The sequence below is a fragment of the Phascolarctos cinereus genome, unplaced genomic scaffold (genome assembly GCF_003287225.1).
Source record: "Phascolarctos cinereus isolate Bilbo 61053 unplaced genomic scaffold, phaCin_HiC Scaffold_726;HRSCAF=1367, whole genome shotgun sequence".
Lineage (NCBI taxonomy): Eukaryota > Metazoa > Chordata > Mammalia > Diprotodontia > Phascolarctidae > Phascolarctos > Phascolarctos cinereus.
Genome location: NW_027556098.1, coordinates 128,454,574 through 128,475,641, shown reverse-complemented (window position 1 = coordinate 128,475,641; position 21,068 = coordinate 128,454,574). Strand labels below are relative to the sequence as shown.

At 37.1% G+C, this 21,068-nt stretch overlaps 1 protein-coding gene across 5 annotated transcripts in view; it reads left to right on the top strand.

Moving 5' to 3' along the window:
- The window catches only part of NMNAT3 (nicotinamide nucleotide adenylyltransferase 3), a 132,015-nt gene that overhangs the window by 64,473 nt on the left and 46,474 nt on the right, over nucleotides 1–21,068 (top strand). For all 5 annotated transcript variants that reach the window (XM_020986135.2, XM_020986132.2, XM_020986136.2 and 2 more), the window contains one exon: nucleotides 16,527–16,677. In XM_020986135.2, coding sequence (XP_020841794.1) covers nucleotides 16,569–16,677 — 109 coding nt within the window. In that variant the 5' untranslated portion in view covers nucleotides 16,527–16,568. The remainder of the gene's footprint in view (nucleotides 1–16,526; nucleotides 16,678–21,068) is intronic.

Below are 21,068 nucleotides of genomic sequence, written 5' to 3'. Positions count from 1 at the left end.
GGAGAATGGAGGGGAGAAGAGGTGTATGCTAGAAATAGGAGAGGGGTATTTATGATGGGTTTAATCTAATCCCAGTTGCTGACTAGGAGACCATCTTCTCTGAGAGAGTGTGACTCCTCCATGGGCAACATTCTTCCTCAGAAGAAAGGGATATATAAGCTCCTGGGCAGGGAGAAGTTGGCCTCTGAAAGGATAATGGGAACATGTGTTCAGAGATGAAGTGACACAGTCAGTAAGTGGGAAAGATTGATCATGGGGAGGCAGTGAGTAGAATTGGACTCCATACTTTGGTACAAAAAATATTTCTATCTTGGGACACAACTTCTTTCCACATTACTTTTTCTCATGAATTACATAAAGAGATTGCAGTAGGCACAAATAAAGGTATAGACCCTGAATGAGAGACTAAAAGTTCAGAATAGACAAGAAAGGAAGAAAATGAAGACTCCAAAGCAGTGAAATTATTCTTATGGGAGTGGGGGAAGCACAAAAATAAACTGAAAAACAAAAGAAGTTGGGAGAAATAGAGAAAAATGTATGTTAGACTAACCACTTAATTAAGAAGGAGAAAAACTGAGAAGGGAGATAAAAGAGGGAAAATATAACACTAAATACATAAAAGAAAGAAAAGGAAATCAATAATTATATAAGTAAAACCCCATAATTAAGGAAGGGTTTGACAAATAGGGGGAAGGAGTGAGTGGAAAAAGACAGCATATAGGTATTGGGTTATATCCAAATAGTTTAAACAGAACTAAGGAGAAAGACCAAATATTGACTTAAATGAAGGGAAAATTTAAAAAAAAAGCCACAGTAGAGATGTAATTGGAAAAAAAAATGTAAACCTAACTCATAAATGTGAATAGATGAAACAATCCAGTAAAATGAAAGAGAGGCAAAATGGATAAGAAAAAAAACTACATTATTATAAGGCAGCTAGGTGGCACAGTGGATAGAGCATCGGCCCTGGAGTCAGGAGGACCTCAGTTTGAATCCGCCCTCAGATACTTAACACTCACTAGCTGTGTGACCCTGGGCAAGTCACTTAACCCCAATTGCCTCACCCCCCCAAAAAAAAGAAGTATGTTATTGCTTACAGGAATCATATCTAAAAGGCAAACACATACATAGAATCAAAATGAGAGGCTGGAACAAAATTTACTATGCATCAAGTATATCTTAAAAGGCAATTATGCCATGAGATAAAAAAATAAAAATTCACAACACCAATAGAAATAATAAAAGAACTCATGTTATGCTTAAAGGAATCATATGTGATGAACCAATACCAATATTTAATTTATATACACTAAATATCATAGCACCTAATTCATAAAGGAAAATCAACTAAATTACAAAGAGGAATAGTTGCATCATAATGGTGAGAAATTTTAATGTACCTCTCAGAGCTAGACAAATCTAATGGAAAGATTAAAAGGGAACTATAGAACTGAACAAACTTACAGAATTTAGAACTAAAATATTTGTGGCATCTTCTAAATGGAATGGCTAAAGAATGTACATATTTCTCAGCACTACATTGGCAGTTTAACATAAAAACATGACATATTAGTGCCTATAGAAATTGTAAATGAATGCAAAAAAAAAGCAGAAATATTAACACATCCTTTACAAGTAATAATACAATTAAAATGTAGTCATTTCAGGGCTCACAAGCAAGAGATACAGATTTAAACAGGCAATAATAGCAAGAGACCTAAATAGCAAGTAGGTCAAAGAACAAATTTAATATATACACATACACACACACACTCACACACACACACACACACACACATATAGTTAATAACTGTAAAAGACAATGCTAATAATGAGATAATATACATGTGAAAATTTCTGAAATGCATGTGAAAAATAAATCACCATATTAGTAAATTAGAAAAAAGAAGATTAATGAACTGATACACTTTAAAAAATTAGAAAGCCAATAGCTAGACACCTCCAAAATAAGAACAATAGGGGACATGTTGAAAATTAGAGAGGAAGTAGTTCTTTTTCCTTTTAGAATTTTTCTCCAATTACATGTAAAAACTATTTTAACATCCATATTAAAAATTGAGTTCCAAATTCTCTCCCTCTGTCCCCAAACCCATTATTGAGAAGGCAAACAATTTGGTATGTTATACATATGTAGCTATACAAAACATTTCTACATTGGTCATGTAAAAGAAAACATAGACCAAAATAAAAACTTAAGAAAAATAAAGAAAGTTTAAAAAGTGTGTTTTGATCTATTTTCAGACTCCATCAATTCTTTCTCTGGGGGTAGATAGCATTTTTCATCATAAGTCCTTCAAAGTTGTCTTAGATCATTGTATAGCTGAAAATAGCTAAGTCATTCATAGTTATGTGTTCTCCTGGTTCTACTCATTTCACCTCGCATCATTTTATTTAAGTCTTTCCAGATTTTTCTGAGAGCATCTCGCTCATCATTTCTTTTGACACAATAGCATTCCGTCACAATCACATGCCACAAATTGTTCAGCCATTACCCAGTTGATGGGTATCCCTTTAATTTTTAATTTTTTTGCCTCCAAAGCACAGCTGCTATAAATATTTGGGCATAATTCTGAATTGTTCTATATAATGGTTGAATCAGTTCACAACTGAGAGGAAGTAGTTATATTGGAAACCAAAAATACTGTAGAATTGATTGACAAAACTAGAAGCTGGTTCTTTGAAAAGACAAACAAAACTTTGGGGGAGCTATAAATTTTATCTTATTTCTATTAATATATTTTGGTTTTTAAATTACTTTTCCCCCCACATATATCCCTTCCTCATCCTGTGAGTCATCTCTTTTAGCAAAGATTTAAAATCATCAAAACAAATTAACACATTGATCAAGTCTGAGAGTACATGTAATGTTCAACACCTATCATCCCTCATCTGAAGCAAAAGAACTTTTATAGGAACAGAATCTATGTGTCAAGGTTAAGAAAGGAAATGAGTAACTGGAATAAATCTTTGTATCAAATATCTCTGATCAGAGCCATTATCATGTCCAAGATAGATAGCTCTATGTCATTTTTCAGTATCTTCATTTTGCTCATTTATTTTTACAAGTAAAAAAAAACAATTTGATAAACCTTTAGCCAATTTGATTTTTTTAAAAAGGGTAGAAAATCAAATTAACAAAAGAAAAAGTGAAGAAAGTGTAATATAATAAGCCCAGAAGAAATAAACACAATTATCAGAACCTGTCATACAGGTATATACCAACAAAACTGGGAACAAAAAAAAAATAGAGGATTGTCTACAAAAATATGAAATAACCAAATTGACAGAAAACCAAATAGATACCTTCCAATCTCAGAAAAAGAAAATGAACTAGTTTTAAAGAAGTAGCAAAGAAAAAAATCCTGGTCCAGATGTATTTTGGAGAATTCTACCAAACTCTAAAGAGCAATTCCTACATTATTTTTAAAAAGTACAGGGAAAAATAGCACCCTCCCAAGTTGCTTTTATGAGACAAATATAGCTCTAATGCCTAAACCAGGGAAGGACAAAGCAAAGAAAAAGATTATAGACCTATATAATTAATAAATATCTATTTTAAAGTTTTAAATTTGACCAGAGCAAAAAGATCATGGCAATTGATCCACAAAATCATTCACCATGAACAGGTTAGATTTCTCCCCTTTTCCCCCAGGATCAACTTTATCTATTTTTAAGCCTTTACGTTACAGGAGAATCCCAATTTGTGTCCTTTTTCTTTTATAAACTTGAGAAGCCTCTCTCCACTGGAAGGCAAGTTAGAACCACTTAACTGATCGCCTAGATAGATTTTTATATTTAATTGAGGGAAATTCTAAAGTAACAAATTTATTTTATATTGCACACCTCTATTTCAATGGAATATGATGTATTTACTAGCATCACCTGACTCACAGGTAACCCACTGGTTAATTCAAACCTGCCTCCCTTCTCTTTTATTTGAATAAGTCAAAACTCTTCATAAGGTTACAAACTATCTATTCTTTTTTTGTCAAATGGTTAACATATTTGTTAAGTTCTTAGAAGTAAAATGATCACTAAAGGTATTCCTATGAGCCTCTAGTAATTAGCATGATTGCTTAATTGGCGTGTTTGTTTCCTCTAAGGTATGACAGATTGAGGATTCTAGTTGTAAGAAAGTATATGGTGCGCACCATTGTTTTTAGTAGCAATATGTGTCCATAGCAACAGCAGCTGAATTTAACGTAAGTTTAAAGGAAAAAAGTACTTTGAGTTCATGTGAAGGTTAATTGCCCTAGAGAAGTTTACAAATCTTGAATTGATAAAAATTATTTCCCTTGGTACTGAAACATTTTGTTGTCAACCCAACAAATACAAACTTGGTATTTTTTGTTGTTGTCAAGAAGAGGAGTCTGGTCAAGAGGTTTGTATTATGAAAGATGTTTATAGAATCCATTTCCATTCTGCCTAAAGCAGTCAACTTCATGTCTATAATAAACAGTGATGTTTTCAGTTTCTTTAGTTCCTTCAGTACATCCATAGTAGCTCACCATGGGAAAAGGTAAATTGACCTCCTTATCTCTTATCTAGCTTATTGCATGGTATCTTGGATAATAACACTTTACTGCCTTGACCTTCTATTTGATATTCTGGAGAGGGTCAATGAAAATGCAGTTATATATCTGATACTTAGTTTGATTTTGATGTGCCTAATGCATCTGAAACCAGTACATAATGCAGAGACAGGTTTATTATCTTTGAAATAATAACATGATGTCTTTTAGATGTGAAGATGACACTCTGGGTTCACCATAAGTAGGATATGACCTTGGAGTTTTGTTTTGTTTTGTATTTTCTGATGGTGGGTTCCACTGAGGCTTGACACTATTTTACTTGAGCCCCAAAGCATTTATGAGAAGGATGGCCAGGATTAGGCCAGGCAGTTTATGGATGTGAAACAGAGAAAAACTGACAGAACCAAGGTGAGGGGGCAGTTTTTAGAGGATGGAAAAGTACATTAGAGTTGGGTTGGAAAATCAAAGCTAAGAGGCATATCCTCATACTCTGTGTTTGGGGTAGGCAAACTGCTCAGCCACTGTTTTACAGTTACTACTGTAGAGAGGCAGAGGTAGCTGATTTTATGAGTACTGTAGAGTTTAAGTATAGTGTATCTAAATACACTACTTTTGTGTAGGAGTACTTTGCAGTCCTTTACTGTATTGCTCTAACCCAGTTTTGTCCATCACCATTCCTTTCACAGTGCCCAGCAGGTGGAGCCATCATCCACATGGATAGTCAGCTTCTGGCTGCCGTGAAGAGTGAAGCTCTTGGCTTGCCATTCCCTATGACTTTCAGTAGATAAAAAATCCTTCCCCATTACTTCTTCCTATCCTAGGTCTTCCATAGTTTTGTGTAGTTTCACTCTGCCTGTAGCTTTCAACCAATCCTCCATAGCCCATAGCAGATGGAGTACATCATCTGTCTTCATATTTGTCACCCAGAAGTGTATCTCACCAAGTAAAGCCTCCCCAACAATGCCTGTTCCATAATTATAAGGGAATACTAAATAGTAGGTATCAAACACTAACTCAACTGGCTGCACCTAGCCCAACTTTTCCGGATGAGGCTTGAACCAGATTAAAATGTAATTGGGAAATATTTGGCAAAAATAAATAAAAATATAATAAAAACATAGATAATGTTAATATATGGTTTTCTAAGTTAATATGTGCCTAGGGATCTTTATGTACAGTTTACTGACTCCCATTTCTATTTGAGTTTGACACCACTGCTGTAAAGATCCCTTATCTTGGCCAGTTCTAATGCACTCTCAGAAATGAGATCCTGATTTGAATTTATATGTGGCACTACAGTTTTCTCTGACCTCTAGCCTCAGAGAAACTTGCCTAACAATCTACAACACTACTTTTAAGTAATTCTCCATCCACAATATTAAGTTCGGGCATGGTGAATTTTATAATTTAATATTCTTTCTCCTCCAACATCCGGGCAGTACCTCTTGCCCTCATCAGTTCCTGCTCAGGAGAACTCCCAGTTCCCTCAGCACCACTCCTATTGCCACCATGGGCCACACTTAACTGTCCAAAACCAACTGAAAAAAGTTATTCAGAATACCTAGGGCCACTTCTGGGGCCATCAATAACTGAGGGATAGGACTTGGAAAGGAGAGCTACACACCTATCCTGAACATGAGAAAATCTCAATGTTCCTGCTACATGAACATCAGTACATAAAGGATATATAGCTTTGTTGGTGAGGCTACTTCTGCTGGTTTAGGTTGCAGCTCCTCCACAACCTTGTAGGTGATCTTTGAGAGTTGTTGTGGTTGAAAAATTGTCACCTTGCAACTAGCCTGGTGAGGAATCTTTCCACACATAGACTGGTCCTCAGATGATAGGCATAATGGTCTGTCACAGGCTCTATACATAACACTTTTCTAGGTTGGTGTAAGATCTGCCAGATTTTGTACCTTATTGGCACAGCCTGCAGGACCCTTAAGCTGCCTCCATACCATAGTGGACATTGGAATAGGAATGACTTCAGTGGAAGAATACTAACAGTATTTTAACATTTCAGTGGATTTGTTTTCTTATTTATATGGTTGCTCCCTCTAATGGTGCAAATTACAATCCACCTCTACTTTCTTATCCTGTGAGATTCTTATCATGTCCTCCCATGAGCCCTCAACAGAGGCTCCAATCCAACATAGTTCAGGATTTCTTTTGGTCTCTTAATGCTAAATGGGTATCAGAATAGGGCTTTTATCCATGTTTGGCCCTCACTCCAGCATGACTGGCCTGTCTCCTTTTCTGTTCATATATCTCTGATACTTCCTACACTTTTGCATGCAATTTATGATATGCTGTGGCCTATTAATAACTGTCATGTGTCTCTCCATTGCCTTTTGGAGAACCCTTAATTTTGATTCTTTGGAGATTATGGTATTACATGATTGATATAACCAACATATTTTTGACCATCCTCTCCATGCCCACCTTTTCAATGAAGTCACTATTAGAATTTTTGTACCTCTGCAGTGGATGTTGGTGTAGTTATCTTCATGGTAGCTGTTTTTTGCTCATAAGCAGTACAAGGCAAAATGATCAAATGTCCCATGAACTAATGTTTCTTCTTGTGTTTAAGTATATGATACAATCAACTCCTTTTATTAACATTTCCAAAAAGAACTCATGAATCATTCCTCCATTTTGCTATTAACTTATTTTTTGTCTTATGACTTCATCTTATAGGGAGAACATTAATATCGATGTAGTCCAGTTCTTACAGTGAATGTTGGTGTGTTGATCATCAGATAAGAATCTCGTTCATAGTACCAAGAGTTAAATTAAATTTGGACAAATTAAATTAAATTATGGGCAATACAAAATACCCTGTGGATATCAATATTCTCAGCCCCCTTTTCCATCATTTCACCACCATCACTTCAAAACTAAAGAATAGTCAGCCTGATTGTCTATTGCCAGGACAATTCTTGAAGCCTTTCCATTGTGGCAAACTTTGCAAGGATTTACGTTCTTCTAGTGTTACCTTCAGGAATCCAAGTATTCCTCTGTCTCATAATAAGGCATTGCAATATGTTTTTTGTACAGAATAATAACATTAATTCATATTTATATAGTGCTACATTGTTTCAAAATACTTCAGATATGTAATCTGACTTGATCACCATAAGCCTATTAGGGAAATAGCACAAATATTATTATCCACACTTTACAGATGAGAAAATTGAAGCATATAGAACTTAAGTGACTTGATGAAAGTCACGTGTCTGCAAAGTAGGACAGCTGTGACCCAAAACTATGTCATCTGATTTCAAATGGACCATAATGCCTGTCAAGGAACATAGTTAGTTGTTTCATTTAGATGTATGATTTATTTATTTATCTTGATTTGAATTAGATTCCAAGAGGGTACATGTTCACATATCCACTTAAACTTAGTAAATTCTTAATCACCTAGTATTATGATCTGTCCTCTGTGAGCATTTATTAAGTTCTTATTGACAATTAACTTTTCATTAATCCATAAAATAGTCCTGTCTGTACCTACCCAGACTGTTTTTTAATGCTTAGTTCCTATCAACACTTTTATCAGTAGCTTATATGAAGACATAGATGCTATACTTGTCAATAAATTTCTTTATGTTGTGTTAAGCATATGACATAGCCAGGGTAAGAATTTTGACTATTTGTTTGAACCATAAAATTGCATTTCTTAGGATCTATAAAAGGGAAGTTAACATTTTAAAGTACAACTTGTACAATTGCTTCTCATTCAGTTTGTATAAGAATATTTTCATGCAGAGTAGTCTGGTCATAACAGGCCTGAGATAGAGTGTGGGTGGGACATATCTACTTATTTAAAAAAGAGCAATCTAGCATACATGAGGAAGGAATGCAAAAGACACTTATTAAATGTCATTTTTATCCATCAGTTTCATACTCGGTTCCTATTCAAATGTTGCTGTAATTTACAGTTTCTGGTAGCTTTGGAAAAATGGATAGAAATTCCAGGTTTCCTCAGATGCTATAGTTAGATGTCTTAATGAGCCCAGAAATTATATTTTGCCAAAATGAAATAAAATTTTGAAAGGTTTGTTCATAGTTGTGAATAATGGTTATCTTATTCTGATATAGTCATAATGATGCTGTTCTTATGAATAGCTCAGAACATTTTGCAAATAAGAGCTCATTAAACTTTATAACATCCCTGGGAAGAAGATCCCAGCTACCTTTTTACCTGCATTATTTTTGCTCGGCATGTAATACTTCCGTTGACTCAAATGTAGGGCTAAGCACTGGGAAAGATGCATGCTAAGAAAATAAATCTCTTAATCTTTATTATGCAGCTGGGGAAACTAAGTTACAAATATCTTAAGCCAATTTCCCATGCCTGGGCATCAAATTTGAGGACAAAAAAGCTGTCTCTGGTTCTGATGATTTAGTTCAGCCCCAACCAACAGACGGAGGAGCTAGATGGTGATCAAGGAAGATGGAGTGACAGGCCTGGAGTCAAGAAAACTCATCTTCCTGAATTCAAGTCTGGCCTCAGACACTTACTAGCTGTGTGACCTTGGGGAAGTCACTTATCCTTGTGTGCCTCAGTTTCTTTATCTGTAAAATGAGCTGGAGAAGGAAATAGCAAACTACTCCAGTATCTTTGCCAAGAAAACCCCAAATATGGTCAGAAAGAGAACACGACTGAAAAAATGACTAAACACATCCAATAGACCAATCAACCTGTATTCATTTAATACAGATATTATGGCCGGTTGTCATCCTTCATGTTCAAAGAGGACCAAAATGAACTTAACTATGTTGGGGTCGAAGTACAGTGTGTCCAACTATGGCTGAACAGACCACTATGAGCTCAGAAGGCTCTACCACAAGTTGGGCACAAATAATCTATATGAACATTTGGAGTGGAAATATCTCTAAATTTGCACATCTCACTTTTCTTTTGAGCTGCTGCCTAGCTCATAGAATACAACTTCTTCCTTGATACAGGCCTGCCATGCCGGGCAGTCCTGTGATAGTGTCTCCCCTCCCTGTCTCACAATCATTTCCAGAGTTCTTCAGAGATACCCTAAGAGAGTCCTTGTGTTACTTCTTCTTAGCTCCATGTGAGCACTTGCCTTGTGTGAGTTCTCCGTAAAATAGTCTTTTAGGAAAATGTATATTTGGCATTCAAACATAACTAATCCATCAGAGTTGCTCTCTCTGCAGTAAAGTTTAAGTGATTGGAAGATCAGCTTGGACCACCTCAGTGTCCAGTACCTTATTCTGCCAGATGATCTTAAGAATCTTCCTAAGACAATTCAAATGGAAGCAATTCAGTTTACTGGTATGATGCTGATATACTACTCAGGTTTCACAGGCATATAACAATGAAGTCAGCATAATGGCTCTGTAGAGCTTCAGTTTGGTAGGCAATCTAATACCTCTTCTCTCCACAAATTCCTTCAGAGCTTCCCAAACGCTGAATTAGCTCTGATAATGTATATATCACCTATATGTACATCCCTGGAAAGTATACTGCCAAAGTAAGTGAATTAATCCATAGCATTCAAAATTTCTCCATTTGCTGTAACCTAGGTTCCATTTATGGATTGTATGGTGCTAACTGGTAGAGAATCACTGTTTCCTTGTTGTTGGTTGTCAGGCCAAAATTATCACAAGTGGCAGAGAATCGATCTGTACTGTGTTGCATCTCAACCTCAGAGGCTTCATTGAGTGCACAATCATCTGTGAATAAAAAGTCGCACACCATCTTTCCCTCTACTTTAGTTTCAACTTGTAGCCTTTTCAAGTTAAATAATTTACCATTGGCGCAGTAGCTGACCTTGAAGTTTTTTTTCTCCTTGTCAGAGGCATGCAGCAACATCGCCTAAAAAGCATGGGAGCAAGCACACATCCCTGGGGTGATTGGGAAATTACAAGAGCATTATCCATTATCCAGAACCTGTACAAGCATGCCATCATGAAACTGAAATACAATACTGATGAACTTCTCTAGGCAACCAAATTTTGCCATAATCTTCTGTAAGCCTTCATGATTGACAGTATCAAAGGTCTTGATTGTGTACTGACCTTTGTTCTGCTCCTGGCATTTCTCTTTGAGTTATCAGGCAGCAAATATCATATTGACTGTTTCTTGACCCTTTCTGAAGCAACACTGGCTCTTGGGTAGATAACTATCTTCCAGGTGAAGGATCAGTCTATTAAGGAGGACTCTGGCTAGAATCTTGCCAGCAATGACTAAGAGAGAGACCTGATCCCTCCTCAAACCGTGATTGTCACAGCACAACCCATTTCCTTTTCGTTTATCAAGATGGACAATGGGAGGCATCCTTGAACTCCTGGGAGATAATCTCTTCTCACCATTTAACCCAGAAGATTTCAGTAAGCTTTCAGATGAGCACAGGACCTCCTGCCTTATAAATCTCAGCAGGAATACAATCAGTACCAAATACTTGCCATACCAGAGGAACCTAAAAGCATGCAAAACCTCTTTTTTAGTTGGAAGCTTGACTAGAGAAGATTAGCTTCAACTTGAAGTATGTGGTCAATGGCTTCAGCACTGGTTGATGATGGTGTGTTGAGAACAGTATGGAAACGTTCAGTCCACCTGCACAGGATCATTCCTTATCACTAATGACTGTGGCACTGAGTAGTTGAGATGTACCATAGGTCTTTGGCCCATAAATAGCCTTCAGGGCATCATAAAAGCACTTTGGATTGTTACTATCAGCATAAACATGAATTTCATCTACCTTCTTACTGAGCCAAGAATCCTGCATCTCTCCAAGCTTTGCTTGCACTTTACTTTTGATGGGGTTAAATGCTGCCTTCTTAGAGATGGATGAACTATCTTGCAGGTAAACCCTGTGGAGTTCTCATTTTTATACATACATGCACACACACACACACACACACACACACACGATAGATAAATAGATGATAGATAGACAGACACATACACACATATATGTATCGATATATACACACATACATACATATACATATGTTGATTGATAGAGTGAGAGTTGAATGGCTTACTGCTTAGGAACCTTTTACATAATTCTTGGGAAACACAAATTATTACAGGGACTGGGGCAAACATAACAAGAAAGGTGAGAATGCAAAGGCTTCATCAACTTTCAGAGTTCAGAGTTCTTTGGAGCTGGAAATAGAACAATAAAGTGGTGAAAGGAAAGGGCAGCTTGACCTGCCTATTGAGTATTCTTTTCTCTCTTTAAACTCTTCATTTGTTGAAATCCAGAGGGAAGACTGCCAATTTTACTCTTTTGAATTTAACATACTACTGGTGCTTAGGTATCTGGTAGTTCTTCTCTGAAGTTGCAGGAAGATAACAGAAATAATGAGGGACTCTCTAATATCCTATAGTAAGCTTCCCTGTGTTTGGTGGTTGAGGCAATCTCCTAGTTCAGGCCCTTTTCATCTCTTGCCTGTTCTTCCTGCTTCAAGTCTTCACCCATTTCAATCCATGCTTCATAGAACTGCCAAAGAAATTTCCTTATGATGCATGCCTGACCATGTTACTCCCCTGCTTGATAAACTCCAGTGATTCCTTATTACCTCTAATATAATGTCTGTTGTATCTCATGAACTAACAGACTTATGCTAATTTTTGTTCACTCCTACCTAGGAAAATTTTTTACAATATAACATGAGATAATTGAAGAAGATCAAACTAGCTGAAGATATCTGCTCTGGTGGCCCTCAGATGTCTAGGACCCAGCAGCAGTAATAGGTTTGACAGTCAGTTTCCTGTGGCAGTCAGTAGTGAGAGTTTTCATGGGAACCACTGAGGACTCTAGATTCACTCAACCTCTGGCCTAGACCTAACTGCTTTATACAAGAAGATGTGTAAGTTATATTGTGCCATATTGACAGATAACAGAAAGTAGAGCTATTCCATTCCTGTTTGTAGAAAAAGACAAGGCTGCGAGAAAAATTGAAACCCATGATTGGTGAAAAGATGATAAAAGTGTACTAGCTACTTGAAATTAGCTTAGATCTGTCAGCTTGGACAGATTACATTTTTGGTGTCAGAACCTTGTCTTGTCAAAGAATTACAAGGGAGGAAAGCAAGTAAAGGCTACCAGCCAGTGAGGTCAGGACTGCATTTGAGACCCTGTCAGCAGCTAGTAAGAACCAAAGATACCAAGAGATCAGATGAAGTGAAAGAGGGCGCTAGGCAGGGAACCAAAGTGTAAGGTGCAGTAGGAACAGGACAGCAATAGGAAATCAAACTAACTAGGAAAATGGAATCTAAGAAACTAGGATCAAAGTTACACAGAAGTCAGTTAGACTTAATGAAGCCAGGTCACTGGAGAAACAAGTTGTTCTGTTACAGGTTGTTGACTATATATTTGACTGTGCTCCAGAGGAGCCCTCTCTAACCTGGGGTGTTAAAGGGAACAATTTTGGAAAGCTAGAGTTCTGATACCAAGATTACTAAAGAACTGGCAGGTGTGTTTGCCAAGCCACAGTGAATGATCTTTGCAGAATCTTGGCAATTGCAAGAGTTGCTAGCGACTGGAAATTGACAAATGTGTGGATTTTCAGAAAGGGAAGAAAGTGGATTCTGCCGATCTTCAACTGTCAAGTTTGATGTTGATCCTCAGAAAAATTTCGAGTACCTTATTAAATGGTTGATCTGTAAGCACTTAGAAAGCAAAACAATAATCACTAGATGTAAGCCCAAGCTCACTAAGAACAAGTTTTTCCAGACTAACTTAATTTTTCTTTTTTTTTTGCCACCATTACTAGTTTGGTTGATGAGAGGAACACTATAGTGTATCTAAATTTCATCAGGCACTTGACAAAGCCTCTCTCAATATTCCTTTGTAAATCTTAATATATAGTCTGAGTTAAAGCAGAAGTAGATTCAAAACTGGTTGAATGGCAGGACCTAAAGTATTAACTAGCAAAAGTATATCAATATGAAGAGGGGACTGGTGGTATGTTGCAGGGCTTAGTTCCTTTTAACATTCTTATCAATAGCTTATATGAAGATATAGGTAACATCCTTGTCAAGTTTACAGATGATATAAAGCCAGGAGGGATAACTAATTAGATGACAGATGTCAACTTCAATCCTACTCCAGCCCCCCTCCAGATCTGCCTGCCCTTTACACTGTGCCTTCTTGAACTCCTACTTGGTAATTAATAAACTTCCTTCGTTTTGACCATCTCCTCTTGCTCCTTCTGTCTTTTGACATTCACTGACACCTAGCTCCTCACCTAGATAATGCTGCATCCTTGGCCATCCTGTAAAGGACTGGCTACATCTTCTCTCATACCACCATTGCTCCCGGTGAAGGGTAAGAATAAATCTTGCTCCTTATTGTCACTTCCAAACTCTTCATCTACCACCATTACTTAGCAAAATTATCACCCAATTCAGATTCTGATGGAGATTATCTACTGACCCTCGAGACAGTCTCCCTCCTTTCTCAGTAAGTTCAGTACTTTTCTCACAATATTCCTCTCTATCCCACCGCCTTCTTGCTAGGGTATTTCAGTGTGCATGTTGGTGTTTCCTCAATAATTTCTGAGTTCCTCAAACTACTCACCTCTTGAGAGCTACCTTTCCCCTTTACCTGAGCTACACACTAAGATGTTTGATTTTTCCATCATCCAGAAGTATTCTCCTTTAGTGTCCAAGAACTCCAAAATTCCTTTATCTGATTATAATCATTTACTATTCTGAAATCTATATTGAATCTTCCCCATGACCTCCAATTCCTCTACATCTCAGTACTTTCTCAAGCTGTCACCCCTGTTCTGGCTACATTCTTCTCCTTTCCTAATGTTGACTACTTGGTAGTTCACCTGTACCCTATCCTTTACTCTCAAATCCTCTGCTCCTTTTTCCTATTGCTAATCATGCTTTTTTATTCCTACTTTCATGCTAGAAAAAGTCATGAAACCATGCCTTGAAACATAAAATCATGTGGTAGACTAGGTCCACCACAAATTAGTTATCTAATCTCAACTGGACCTTCACTGCAGGAAGATAATCTTTCTAATCATCCCTAATCCATTCTCTATTCCACTCACTACAGTAGGTATTCCAAACCTTTTCTTCTCACTTTTAGCACCCCTATTTTCACTATCAGTTGAGAACCTTACCTCATACTTTACCCCTCCAAAAAAAATCTCCTTTCCTCATTTCACTTTCCCCTGACTTTATTTTACACATGGCTGATTGCTTCATTGCCACACCCATTGACCTTTTCTCAGTTTTCATCCTTCTTGAGCTCTCTGCAGCATTTGACACTGTTTACCACTTTCTTCAAGATACCCTCTTCCCTCTGGGATTTCTCTCTGCTTCCCTCTTGGGTTTCCTGTCTGACCTCTCAGTTTCCTTTGCTGGATCTTCATCCATATCATGTATCCCCCAGGACTCTGTTTTAGATCCTCTCCCATATTCTCTGCCTCAATTTCCTCAACTGTAAAATTGGAACAATAATAATAATAATAGAACCTCTCTTACAGGGTTGTTGTAGAATATTGAAATAATATTTGTAAAGATTTTTTTGTAACAGTTCCTGGCACATAGTAGGTGCTTAATAAACACTGTTATCCCACCGCTTCTCTCTACCACCACCCCCATGGTATTTTATGATAGCAAAGAACTGAAACAAAGTAGGAGTCCCTCAATTGGGGTATAGTTAAATAAATTACTGTACCTGGATATTGAATATCAGTGGTCTCCCTGATACAGCTTCTTTCCTTCCATACACCAAATATAGAAGCATTCCCTAAAAAAAAGATAAAGCTACCTCTGGGTCTTGATCAGTCTCAACTTCTCTGATGTGACTTCCTCATCATCTAGGCAAATAAAAGTCCCAGCCATGTGGAGTCTGAGCCTCTCAGACTCCGTGAGTACCTAAGACCACACAAGTTGCCACACCCCTGATGACCTGATGACCAGACACATTTCCATATGGAGATGAGAGAACCTGCATCCAGAGAAGCTAATTGTATCCTTATTCTATGTCCTTGCTATGTTAGAGCCTCCTCCTGTGTTAAGTGTCCAGTGATTTACAACTTTCTTATTTCATCCAAAATGGAATGGGAAGTAAGAGAGTGCTAGCATGAGAGCTGTGCCTCCAATAAATAGAATATTGCTACTCTGTAAGAAATTCTGGATGTGATGAATAGGAAGCATGGAAAGACTTACATGAAGTGATGCAAATGAAGTAAACAGAACCAGGTAAACAAGATGCACAATAGCTAAATAATGTGAATGGAACAACCACAACAGTCACAACAACAAAATCAAAACTGAATGCTGCAAAATTCTAATGACCAAGCTTGTCCTCAGATAAGAGATGCAAGACTATACCTCCCAAAATCCTTTGCAGAGGAGTGAATTTTTGCATGCAATGTTAGATTTTTTTTCCAATGCATTAGTTAGTTTTGCTGAACTTCTTTTTCTTCCTCATTTGTATTTATTATAAAGGATGGTTCTCTGGATGTGTTGGGGGAAGGAGTACAATGAGAAATGAACCTGATCTTAAAAGCTCACTAAAATCCACTTAATTTTTTTAAAATAGGCTGCCTATTGTGATTACTGAATTTCATTATATTGGTAACACTGAAGCTGAGTCTGGATGACCATTTCTCAGGAATGCTGTAATAAGAATTCAGCAAATCAGGGAGGGGATATATTAAAATTGCTTCCAAGGTTCTTTCAGACTATCAGGTTCTGTGATTCCTTTCTTGATGTCAAAATATACATTTAGAGGGTCTTCTCTGGACCTAGGTTGAATGTTAGTTGGTATAGCTGAATATTCACATATTTTATTGTATCTGAATGTTAAGTATATATTCCATAGCTAAACACTATCATGTTGGATTTTTGCCCTGCCAGTCACACAAGTGATAAATAACCACTCTTTCCATTATTACAAAAAACTGTTTTGAAAAAATATTGCGGCAGTGTTTATTGACCATCATTTTTTCCTTTAGGTGAGATGTGTTTCTAAGAAAGATTTTGATGCTTCTAACAAAATGAAGTGCAAGATACCAGTTATTCTCCTTGCCTGTGGCTCCTTTAACCCTGTTACAAATATGCACTTGCGTTTATTTGAAGTGGCTAGAGATCATCTTCACCAAACAGGTCAGCAAAATAAATCTTTTGTTGTTGATGGTGCTATTTAGATTGAATAAAGTTGACATTTTAGATTCTTTGAGTTTTAGCTGTTATTGTTTAAAAAAACTATTGTATTAGGTTAGTAATTTACATCATCTCCAGTAAAATGTACTGACTACAAAAAATACTGTATCATTTTCAGTATTTTTTTCTAGCTGAATAATACTTAAGCAGGTCATATTCCTATCATAATTATATACTTTTAGTAGTTCCTGGAAGTTATTACATTGAATACCAACAAGAGGTTAGGTACTTCATAGAACATTTGGTTCCATCATTTCAATTCCAATTTAAAATATGTAATAAAATTAGAAGGTAAAGTATGTACTTTATAACTCCTATCCCAGGATGAGTACCCAAGCACATTAATTGATGGTGATATTGACATTTTCTCTTTCGTGACCATAGCCTTTCCAAAGGTCACATCTAAAGGATTAATAGCTATACACATGCACACATATGCGCGCACACACACACACACACACACACACACACACACGTCTGTGGGAGATCTTGAAATGTGTGTACTTTGGCAGCAAGAGACAAAATACATGTTTGTCTTTGTGACTCTAGGCAGATAGACACACAGATAGATAGATACATACATACATGGATACATAGATGCATACGAAGATAGAAAGACAGGCAGACAGATAGATAGATCTATGTATATGTATATATTTTTCTATATATAGAGATATCTCAGCTTCAATCCTACTCTGTTTCCATCTTTTCCTGCACACGTTTTTGGTCTGAACTTGTGAATTCGTCCATATGGTGGGAGGACTCTATTAAAACTCACTTCATAGCTGTAGACAGTTTTATAGCCAACAGAGTCACCCACGATGGTATTAAGATTATCTGATTAGCTCATACCTAATATGTGTCAGAAGAGTGACCTGAACCCAATTCTTCTGACTCTAAAACTAGCCCTTTATCCCCTATGCTACATTGCCTTTTATCAGCCATATAGACATAATCCAAAATGCCTGATCGAGCAGTTAGGATAGACAGTTTTAATTTGAAATGCTGGGAATGATCCTCTAAAATGTGTGATGTGTATTGACGTACAAAATATCTACTTTGATCCCTCAGTTAATAAACATTTGAGCACTAGAAAGGCAAAAGGTAGCCCCTGCTCTGAAGGAGGTCACAGACCAATGGGGGAAAAACATTCAAACAACTATGTAGAAACACGCTACATATAGGATAAATCAGAAATAGTCAACAGAAGATGGCAGTGGAATTAAAGGGGAAAGGCTTCCTGTGGAAGGTGGTATTTTAGCTGAGACTTAAAGGAAGTCAGGAGATGGAGATTAGGAGGGAGAGTGTAAAAAGTATTTGTTCATTTTGGGTGTCTCTTTCAACCGATATAACTTGAAATGGTACTTTTAATATGGAGCTAATCCCTAATCACTTTTTTGCAGAAAGAACCACAGGCACCAGTAACCATTTAAAATTATTATCAAAGAAATTCCATGAATTCACATGTTTATTTGGAAGGAAATGGCTTTGTTGTTAACATGTAATTAATTCAGTGTTCAAAAAGAGAAAGCAATGCCTAATTATTTCTCTTTTAAAAAAAATACTTTTTGAAAACATTATTTTCTAGACTCTTGCCTGCTAAGAAAATAGAAAAAGTCATAGAATCTGTCTGTCTATATGTCTGTCCCTCTCTCTCCCTCCATTTCTCCCCAGCCCCACACTCACATTCTTTCCCATTCCTTTTTTCTTATTCTCTCTCTCTCTCTCTCTCTCTCTCTCTCATCTTATTTTAGATTCTTGTAGCCATCAAACAGCATCATAGATTTAAGTAATACAGCCAACATTTTATTCCATGAGATAAGTAAATTTCATATTAATAAACATATTATACAATCATAGAGCTAAAAGGAACATTAGCAATCATCTCATCCTCTCCCCTCATTTTATAAATGTGGCCATTGAGGCACAGAGAGTTCAACACCATAGGTAGAAGAGCCAAGATTTGAACTCAGGTTCTGTGACACCAAGTTCAGGCCCCTTTTCATCTACCAGATGAAATGTCTGGTGTGTATTGGTGTCATAAGACCTTCTGTGATGTCTGGTATAACTGGCACCATAAGACCTTCTGTGATGTCTGGTGTGTCTGGCACCACGAGATCTTCTATGATGTCTGGTGTGTCTGGCACCACAAGACCTTCTATGGTGTCTGGTGTGTCTGGCGCCATAAGACCTTCTATGGTGTCTGGTGTGTCTGGCGCCATAAGACCTTCTATGGTGTCTGGTGTGTCTGGCGCCATAAGACCTTCTATGGTGTCTGGTGTGTCTGGCGCCATAAGACCTTCTATGGTGTCTGGTGTGTCTGGTGCCATAAGACCTTCTATGGTGTCTGGTGTGTCTGGCGCCATAAGACCTTCTATGGTGTCTGGTGTGTCTGGTGCCATAAGACCTTCTATGGTGTCTGTTACCAGGATGTTTGGACAAGGTTTTTTGTTGTTTTCATTGTTGTTCTTGCTTTGTCAGAATTTATTCCTTTAGAAATTGGTGTATCCTAGGATTTTCCCAGGTTCCCAGCAAGGAAATTCTGGGACTCTAGACTAGAGTCCATGATGACCTCAACTTGTACAAATCTTTAGGTTTTGAATAGATCCTTGCAATATGGATTCGCACGGAGGTGATGCATCACTTCTGCTTTGTTAGAGTTAGAATAGATTTTATCACAATTGCCATTTTAAGAAACAAAGTAAATATAAATACAGAAAGACAAAGATTTAAGAGAAGTTCTCCCCAACTTGAGGGAACACATCAAGTTTAAGCTCTCTCTGGAAAGAAGGAAAGGGAAAAGAGAAAGAAGGGAGGGAGAAAGGGAAGCAGGAAGGAAAGAGGAAGAAGGAAGGAAGGAGAGAGGGAGGAAGGAAGGATGCATCACTCAGCACTATTTGCAACCCAAGTAATCTGATGATCTTCCCACACAGCCTTGATACAGAGACTGCTGTTAATGATATTGTGGCAACTTACTACCCTCCATATCTTGGGTTGCAAATAGTGCTGAGTGATGCATCCTTCCTTCCTCCCTCTCTCCTTCCTTCCTTCTTCCTCTTTCCTTCCTGCTTCCCTTTCTCCCTCCCTTCTTTCTCTTTTCCCTTTCCTTCTTTCCAGAGAGAGCTTAAACTTGATGTGTTCCCTCAATATCTTCCCCTCTCCAGGTGGCCTCTCTCCTTCCCAAAATTCCTTATGATGGGAATGACAAGACTGTTTAACATGTTCTCTCTTGTCGTTATTTTACACATTCCATCAGGTTACAGATGTGCATTTTCAAAGAATATATCAAATTGTGAAATATGTAAACCCTTAGCATTGCTACTGGTCAAGCTGGATAAATATTATCGAAAAGAATCCCTATGAAATAGCAATGGAAGTGAATAAAATAAGTTTCTCATAGATCCAACAAAAAGTGAAGAGGATCTCACATTTCATGTTTGATCTGGAGCTACTCTTTATAAGTACTAAGGGAATAGAACTCTCTGCACTGCATTTTATCATTTGGCATTCAAATCCTCATTATAGCAACAAGTTTCAGCCTAAAAAGTCATAATGGACACACTAAATGTAGGCACTATTTCAAAATATTTTTAAGGAAACTCTGAAAAACTCTTCAGAAAGACTTGTGATTTCACAGACCACAGTTTGCAATGCTGACCCAAGCCTAATATTCTTTGCTGCCTCTAAAACTACTTTTTAATGTATTTTGTGTCGTGGATCCTGTTAGCATTCTGGTACAGCCTATGGGCCTCTTCTCAAAATGTTTTTTACTACATAAAATAAGCTATATTGATTGACAAAGAAAACCAATTATATTGAAATGCAGTTATCAAAAAAAAAATTTTAAGTTTACAGATCCCAGTTTAAGAACTCTTTCTTAGAAATACATCTCACCTGAAAGAAAAAATGATTGTCACAGTTAAAGAGGTGAGGGGACCACATTGGCATAGGGCCAGAGAAACCAAGAGCATAAAAGAGATATAAGGAGGTTGACAGCATCACATATCTCAGAAAGATCAAGGAATGAGAAAAAGTCTTTGGATTTGTCTAGTAGAATATCATTAGTGACCCTTGAGAGAGGAGTTTCAATAGGGTGATTGGAATGAAAATCAGATTTCAAGGAGAAGTAGAGACTATACTACAGAGAGAGTAGAACTATACTACAGGGCAACAATTATCAAATTAATTTTCTAATAGTTAAAAAATAGATCGATCAGTAGGACAGATAAGGTATACAACATATGGAGGGAAATGAACATAGTAGCATAATCCAAAGACCCCAACTTCTGGGGCAAAGACTCACTAATAAGAACTGCTAGAAAAACTGGAAAGTA